Source organism: Corvus brachyrhynchos, unplaced genomic scaffold, assembly GCF_000691975.1.
Source record: "Corvus brachyrhynchos isolate BGI_N302 unplaced genomic scaffold, ASM69197v1 scaffold101, whole genome shotgun sequence".
NCBI classification, from domain to species: Eukaryota; Metazoa; Chordata; class Aves; order Passeriformes; family Corvidae; genus Corvus; species Corvus brachyrhynchos.
The window spans coordinates 22,077,576-22,086,035 of record NW_008237239.1 but is presented as its reverse complement, the minus strand read 5'-3'; the positions used below and the strand labels follow the sequence as shown (position 1 = coordinate 22,086,035).

Below are 8,460 nucleotides of genomic sequence, written 5' to 3'. Positions count from 1 at the left end.
CTGCTGAACGCACAGGGTTGACTCCTTCCTCTGGAGAAGGAAGAGTAGAAGCACAACAAGAGCACAGCATGATACAGTGAACTGGGTTAATGCATGCAGAGATTCCTTGCTGTATCAGGAGCAAATTGCATTCAGGACACATCCATCAGGCTAGTTCAGAAGTGTTTGTTTTTTGCCCCCCATGCCTGGCCTAATGTTCCTTCTCTGCAGTGAACTGTCTGCCAGCTGTGGCTGTTCTTGGCTATCAGCTGAGCTGCTCTGAATTATGTCCTCTTCATCTGCGATCTCTGCACTCCAGGCAAGAGGCCTGTTGTTTTCTTAGGGGAAATCACCTTTCTGCCCTGGTGTAGGGAGTGGGCAGTCACATGACCTAACTGTTGGTCAGGTGCAGATGTTCTGGGCCCTACGAAACATCAAAAACTTCTCCAAGTCTCTCCAGTGCAGGATCATATTGATGCATTTGAATGATGGTCCTGTGCAGTGATCAGATATTGCTTCCAGAGTCACCCTGAGGCACTGCGAGGTTCTTCACACAGCAGTGACTCCAGCTAGATCCCTCTCCTGCCGGCAAGCTTCTCCCCATGCTTCTCTGCAGGTCCATTCCCTGCCTCTCTGCAGCCTTCACCAGCACTCCTGTGGTCAGTGCTGCTAGGAGATGCTGCACCCTCTGGACAGTCATTCTCTAAGCTTGAAGATAGAACGGGAGCCAGAGCCCAGCCCAGCTTTCCTGGCTCTTTGGCTGAGCAACTGCCATGTTTCCAGTGTCTCCTACACTGTGTTAGCAGGGAAGGCGTTGATGATGGGTGTAGTCAGTTTGTTGCCTTCTGCAGCACAGTTTGTGCTCATCTAGGATATGGGTGTGTGCTGCTGGCTTCCTGCAAGGCCTAGATCCAAAATCTCCCTATGGCTGGGCTGGGTCTAGGGGATGGAAAGGTTATAGTCCTCATGACACAGAGCCACTGTCCAAACACCCTACAAAATTTTTTTACAGGAAACACATTAGAGTGGTCATCAATTTGAGGTTGTATGTGTAAGGCATGGGAACAGAGAGAACCTGGTTTTGATTGCAAATGGAAGAAGCTAGAAATACTGAAGCAGGGGAGAGCAAGTGTAATGAAGATATTTACCTCTAGTCGCCTGTAAAATGAGCTTAGGCTGTGGTGTCATTTTTGTTTTGTTTGTTCAAGTAAAATGAAGGTTTGTCCCACTTGAATTTATCAGCCCTTCAGTGAACGACTTACGTGCATCTGGTAGGACTGGATTGGTGTTGCATCAGCCATGTGGATGGGAGGAAAAGAAGTGCCTTATCCCTTTTACATTACTCGCTATGCTGCTCATTAGGTTATAACTTTACTCTGCAGAACAAGGGAGTTCTTGAGTACTGACCTGTTCAAAAAGGCATTGCCAAAGGCGTTGAGTTTCCTGAACGGTTTTTTGGGATCCACCACCAACGCATTTCCAGGAACGATTCCTTCCACATCTCCTTGCATAACTGCTATAAAGGAGTCAGTTGTAGGCTCTGGTCCAATCCTCATCCCTGGGAAATCCTGCTCCAGCAGGTACCTATAAGTCAAAAAACAGGGTGTGGGCATGAGACATGAGCTGCCTAAGTCCTAAAGGAGTTGTACTGAAGATTGCAGCGCAATTATGAAGCTCAAGAGCATGGATCCTTCTGAGACTATTTTTAGCACTGTCACTGAATCGTTTGATAAATGTCTTGGTATCTTTTCTACTTAGGATCTCAACATTGAAAGCTCATTTAAGGTGGATTAAGAAATTGAGATGATTATAGCTGCTGGGAAGAGATTCTCATCATGTTGCATCATTTTGTGTACTTCAATCCTCAAGACATTTGGAACAGACTTAGCCCAGTGAAGTAGAAACAGCAGTTCACTGCAATCACAGAGTTAATCCAGAAACCCTACTGGCTCTTGGTGCCAATATCAATTACTTCGCTGCTGCTCATTTCAGCAGACTCATCCAACTAATGTGCTTAGCCCCCAGTCCAAATCAGTTGCTTAAATGCCAACTTCCCCTGCACTTGACTGAAGTCTCAGTCTCTGTCCTTGTGTGCTTCTGAAATGCAGCTACAGGTCTGCACTACAAACTGCTCAAGCATATTGAGCGCTACGCATGTGGGTGGGGGAGTATATTCCAAGCTATGCATCAAGCTAGATAGCACAGTAAGTACAGCATCCTATATTGAAGGTAATTTGGCAAATTTCAGGGAAAGATAGTCACCCATGGGGCTGTAGGACTTTGAATAGGACCCTGGCAGCATATACTAACTTACCCTGCCAAATTCAGGGTGGGTTAATGCTGCGTGCATGGGACAGTTCCCTTTGGCTCATGGAGGTGCCAAATGCCATCACTGAGGCCAGGTCTGTGTTTGTGTGTTTGGATGCAGAAAACCACCTGCTGAAGCTGTGCTGAAAACTAAGACCATTACATCCATGTGGCTTGCAGAAGGTAGCTAGAACAGGTCTAGCCCTCAGTATGGGATGGTGTCAGAGGGACGTGACAAGTGATAAGCTCTGGCTAGTTACATGAAGAATAGAATGACTACCACACTATGAAGGTTAGTGTAATAACGTGTTGCTTGTTGCCAAAGGGTAGCTGGCACTCCCTCTTCCATTGCTTTGACCTAATCCTTAGTAGGTAGAAAGATTATTACAGAATTGCCGTGGTGTTAAAAGTAGATTATGGGGATGTAGAAAAGGAAATAGGAGAAGGACTGGAGATTTTTTTCATGACTGCGACTGATATGTCTAAGCACCAGAATTGGTTCACTCAGGTGAGTCTTAAGTGAGGGAAGTCCCTGTGTGAGGGACTACAGGACCATTGACATGAAGGCCTGTGATAACTTTTTAGGAGTTCCTGCTTTCACTGTCATTTTAACACAGGTAATCACTATCCAGTGTTTAAGAAGCAACAACAAAAAAATTGTGCAGGCTATTTATTGATACCGTGTCAGTAAATATGTCTTCAGTTCCCAATGGGCAAGGCCAAATCAACTGGATCTAGAGGTAAAACAACCAAATGTATACCCAGGACAAGTCACTGCTACTTATCTGGTTTGGTACACACTCATGCTGCAACAAGAATACCTCCAGAAATGACATCCATAATTCCCTTAGGAGCTGACCACACCTCCTTTACTGGTGTATTATCATGTATTTTCTAGTATCTTTTGTCCAAAGTGACTTCCAAGTCCCATGCTCACCAGAAGTGACTCTTCTTAACTGCAGAACTCTGAGATGCAACAGCAGCTGTTGATCAGCTCCTAAAAGACCTGAAATAATCCAGGAAGAGAGCAGCCCTCTGACCTACTACACTAGGGTAGATATATCCTATTTATCTAAACCATACAGGGGTTTCTCAAACTTTCCTATAAAAGTGGGTCATTACTTAAGCAGACTGCAGGTAGTGCTGGTGTGTGCCACCTGTCTGGCTGGTGATTACAATACACCTTCCTGGCAGCTGTAGTAACTCCTCTCTAGCTTGAAGCACCTGAGAACAAGGTAGGGCTGCTTCTCTCCCACCAAGGGCTCTGTAGACTGTCATATGAATGTTCCTGGCTTAATTCCCTGGAAAGCTCTTTACACTGACACAACTGTTTGCTAGGTTAGAAGCCACTAAGTCAGACTCTGGAAACCTAAGTTTGTGCCTCCTAGATGGCAATTCAAACCCTAGCCCCTGATGGACATTGCTGTCAAGCCAGTGGATTTATATAGATGGGAATTCACTGAATCCATAGCAATAAATGTTTGCATCCTCCCCATGCAAATACTAGAGAGAAAAGAAACAGGCAGTGTTAACAATTGTCAAATGCAACAAGTGAAGTGCTTTTGAGAAAGGCCCCTTATTCCCAATGTCAGGTTGCAGCCTTGCTGTAACAACCACTGTTTTTCTTTTTTACAGGCTTGAGATGCACGTGTAATATGACAACTTCTGAGCAGAAGTAAAAAATAGTTGAAGGGGGGTGTTTTGTTATTTATAAACAAAGCTTCCCAGAAAGTCTAACCAAAAGTCCTGTGTGTAATAGCAACACTCCTCCAGACAGCCTGCTTGGAAGAATTTTATCACAGCTCTGCTCAGCTAATGTTTCAAAGCATTTCTGTGTTTATTTCTTGTGTAAGAGTCAAAAAAATACAAAGCAAAAAATCCCAACAAAAGCACAAAAGAAGTAGCTACACACCAATGTTATTGACTTAATGGGCAACAAGTGGTAGGAAACCAGGGAGATGAAGATTGGACTGCCCACTATCACAGCATCTATTTTAAGTGAGGCCTCTCTGGGAGATTTGGGTACACTGTGCAGCAGGGTGTCAGCAGCACAAGAATCTCATTGTGCAAAGCACAAATACAAGGGGTTGTATTGACACTGCCTGATGGGGGGAAGCACTTCTGCTCCGCAGTGACACAGCCTGCCCTGGCTACCAGAGGCAAGCTAGAGAACACATGCAGCTGTCACACTTGTGGGGATTTCTGGGAGAGAGGAGCAAACAATAGCTGTGGAAAACACCAACCCTAGCAAGCAATTTCCCCTGCCAGTGCTGCATGCCTTAAGCTGAACGGCTGAACACCTTTAAAGGCTTGGGGAGTGACCTCCAGCCAGGCTAGGGAAGTCTGCAGAGTACCCCAGGTAGGAGGGAAATAGGTTTTTTATGACCAATCTGCTTTTTAGAGAAGTGTCTGGAGCCGGTGTGTGGCTGGAAGCATCATGCTGTTTGCCCATTGCAGGCCTGTTCCTGGTAAGGGACAGGGCAGGAAAGCAGCTGCATTAGTGCCAGCCCAGCTTGGGGTCCCCTTTCCCAGGCAGATTTGGAGATGGGTAAGGAGAGGCTGGGCTCGCTGGGCAGGAGTGCCGCAGGATGTGGGGGAAGGGGCTGCCTGCCCGTGATGAGTCATGCAGGAGCCCTGCAGGATGCCGATGAGTGTGGCAGCAGAGGTGATGCCGAGCGGGAAAGGGAAGAAGGGTAGAGCAGAAGGAAATGGTGACAACAGCCTGATGCAGGCAGAGATGAAAGGTTCAGGGCCACACGGGGAAGGCACACCAGAGCTCTGAGTGTAGCCTGTGACAAAAGTATGGAGAGGCCAAGACGTGTAAATGATTAGCTGTAGGAGGAAGGGGTGGCTACACCAGAAAAGCAAGCTATGTTGACAGTCAGTAGGGCTCTGGCAGGCTTGTTTATTTTATTAGCAGGATGGCTGGACTCGAGCCAGGATTATTTTTAGAAATGATCAAGGAATCTAAGTTAATTAGGAGAGTAATGTTCTGTCCTGCACTCCCACCCTCTCACAGGAAACATAAAAAGCAATAACGTTATAAAGGCAGGCTCCAGTGAGATCCTGCTGTGGCTGCCAGATATTCCCAGGTAGAGGTGTTGCCTTGCCCTAACCAGCACTGACTTTCAGTCCCCAACCCTGTGGAAAAGCATCAGCCAAATACATACCAAGGAGAGAAATGGGAGTGAGCACAAAGAGATGATACAGCAGGAAGCAGGGATGGAAAAGCTGCATTAGCAACACCTTTCACATAGCAGAGAAAGGCTCAGTTCTGTGTCCTGGTAAGCAGAAAAGGGAACAGACTGGTTCCACTGAAAACAAACCTGGCTCTGGTCTCGCTTCACTGGCGCTGACCCACACAAGAATGTTTCTCACTGCTGACCTTGACTGCCTTTTTTCTGCCATCAGCTCCTGACAAGAGAGAAGCCTCACTGCAAGATGTTGCAGCTTAGGTGCTTCAGAGCCTTACACTTCTTCCTTGTTTCACCTCAGATTTCCCAAAACAAGGAAAAAGGTTTGGAAGACGGACATTCCTTAGGGTCTTTTTTTTTTGGTAAGGTGTCCTGGGATCCAGGTAAACTGGGACTGAGTTCTTTCCACATGATTGTTTAGTGGCATTAAGTCATCTCCCTAAATTGCATGGCAGTACAAGCAGGATGCAATTTAAGAGTGGAATTGATACATAAGGATAACACTAATTATCCCCCATCCTGACAAGATTATGGAAGGAATGTCCAGAGACTGTTTCTTGCTTCACTCTAGTGCTAAGACATAATGGTTGTCAACCCTCCCACTTCCTCCCCCAGCCCCCTTTAACCCCTCCCTGCTCTCAGCTTTAGCTCCCACTTGCCTTCCCACAATAACTCTGGACGCTAATCTGGTGCTTATCCCTGCTCTTTAATGACCAGTGCCTGCAAGCTCACGCTGGAAGCCTATCACGAGCAACACGAGGTTTTCTGGTCTTTGACTGGGAACACACTGGAGCAACAGACTCTCACAGTTCTCCTACTGTTAGAGACCCTGGGCTTCTACCAGAGTTCTCAACTTTCACCTTCTTAGGTACTATTTTGAAGAGAAGACTGCCTTTTCGGAAGGCCTTCTCAGGTCCGTTTGGTACTCCTGTGAAGCAGAAGCTTCCAAAACTCTTGGTCACTTCTGCTTGACCATAGTCTCATCTCAGCCCTGTGCCCAGAAAAAACTGACAGAAGAGGACACAAGCTCAAGTGAAAAGCAGCTGTCAGAGAGGCTCAGATCCACTTGCTGACAGCAAAGAGGTTGTTGCTGCCACCCCACATGAGCTAAGCCTCAATCTTCTTTTGCCTGGACCATGCTCTAGGCACCCAAACTTTCTGCAAAAGAGGCTGAGGCTTACAGAAAAAGGACTCCCCTGAATAGAGAGGGGCAAAGGCAGGAAGTCTCTGCTAACAGTATGCAGGTGAGACTGCAGGGAAACACATGCTGGCAATCCAAAGAAAAGAATTAGGAAGAGATGCTTTAGTTAGACAGCCTTATCAGGAATTCAGCAACCTCCTCGTGGTCAGGCTCTGAGTGTCTGTAACCCAGACGACCAAAAAAGCTTTTCAAAGAGGTTTGGTACCAAGTCACAGAACAAAGATTTGGGTTGGCACCAGGCAGCTGTGCCATCCTCTCTATTTTTCCCTTTGCAAACATGTACAAAATACTTCCTTGGGTCTTTTGCACCCCTTCACCATCCACCTGACCTTCTCATATGAGAAAAACCTTTTAACTCCTAAACTTTGTTTGTCAGGTACATGCCAAGGTAGCAGAAATGCATTCTGTTCTTGGCTCCCGACCAGGAAATCAGGAATATTTCAGCACATAAAAAAAAAAGCCCCTGCGTTTCTCAAGGTCACTGCTTTAGAGGTACAGTCAATTTGATTCACCTCTCTCTACTCTCTGCAGTTCCCTCCTTCACCAAGAAATACTGGTAGAACAAAGGGCTGGCTGCCTGTGGCTCGCGTCCAGATTTACACTGGGGTAATTCCACAGATTTCAACACAGCCACGCCAGAAAAAGGCTGGAATTTAACGCTTAGCTTATGAATCACATAGGAAACACAGACAGCGCAGCTTCAGCTATGATCCCGAGGGAAAGGCTGCTGCAAGTTGAACTATCAGCATGGCTGAACAGAGATTCCTGCAACCAAGTCCAGTCGGAAAAGTTTAACCCTCTCTGCGACAGTGTCATATCATCGAAATGAAAGAGCTGCTGGAAGCTGCTCTTTCTTTACAGTTCGAAAGGAAATTGCTGCTCCCAGCATCTCGTCTGAGCAGGACACAGTTAAAACAGGGCTTTACTTCTGGAGCCCTGAAGAGGGGCAGGTCTCTCTGTGCACAGGCACACACGCTGCTCTGAGCGGGTTCTGAGTGTTGTCTGGGACAATGCAGAAAAAGACGGATGCAAGTGTCAGACCACCTGCAGACCGAAGCACTCCCTTTAAAGCTGCCTCTCCATTCAAAAGCTACAGCAAACTGAAAAGAATGGCTACTAAAAGGGTCAGCCTGGGCAGTGCAGGCACGGGAATGCCCGCGAGCTTCCCAAAGCCTTTGCACTTTGAACGGCCAGGAGGGCCCCAGTGACTCACATCTCCACGCTCCCGACCTGCCTGCACTCCTCAGCCCTGCCCTGGGCTACTTTTTGCCACGTCGGTGTTCCATGGGACATCTCACACCACTCTGCGCTTGTGAAGGAATGCTCCACGTTTGAGTGGAGGTGACTTTTCAACGAAAAGCTGTTGAGGGGACGCGAAGGGGGTAAAAAAAGGGGTTTTTAGCGCATAGCACGGGTAGCAGAGACACGTTCTGCCCCACCCCGGTCCCCGGGCGTTGAGGGTGCAGGCGTCCCTGGGAGGGGGAGCGACGGGCAGCTGGATTTTACCTGATGAAGGTGGTCTTCCCAGTGGAGTACTGCCCCACGAGGAGCACCATGGGCTTGTTGTCGAAGTCGGCATCCTCCAGGGCGGGCGAGTGGAACTCGTGGAACTTGTAGTGTTCTTCCAGCGGCAGCAGCTTGGTCTTGTAGAGCTTCTTCAGGCCATCGCTGACCGTCTGGAACACCTCCGGGTCCTTCCTCCGACGGTCGTCGGTGCCCAGCCAGCTGAACATCTTGTGGCCGCCTGACGCCAGCTCCCCAGCGACCCCCGGGGCTGGG

At 47.8% G+C, this 8,460-nt stretch overlaps 1 protein-coding gene across 1 annotated transcript in view; it reads right to left on the bottom strand.

Annotated features, from left to right (window-relative positions):
* The window catches only part of EHD3 (EH domain containing 3), a 30,256-nt gene extending 21,796 nt beyond the window's left edge, over positions 1-8,460 (bottom strand). The window contains exons 1-2 of the mRNA XM_008630385.2: positions 8,188-8,460; positions 1,387-1,563 (exon numbers count right to left, since the gene is read on the bottom strand). Coding sequence (XP_008628607.1) covers positions 1,387-1,563; positions 8,188-8,414 — 404 coding nt within the window. The 5' untranslated portion in view covers positions 8,415-8,460. The remainder of the gene's footprint in view (positions 1-1,386; positions 1,564-8,187) is intronic.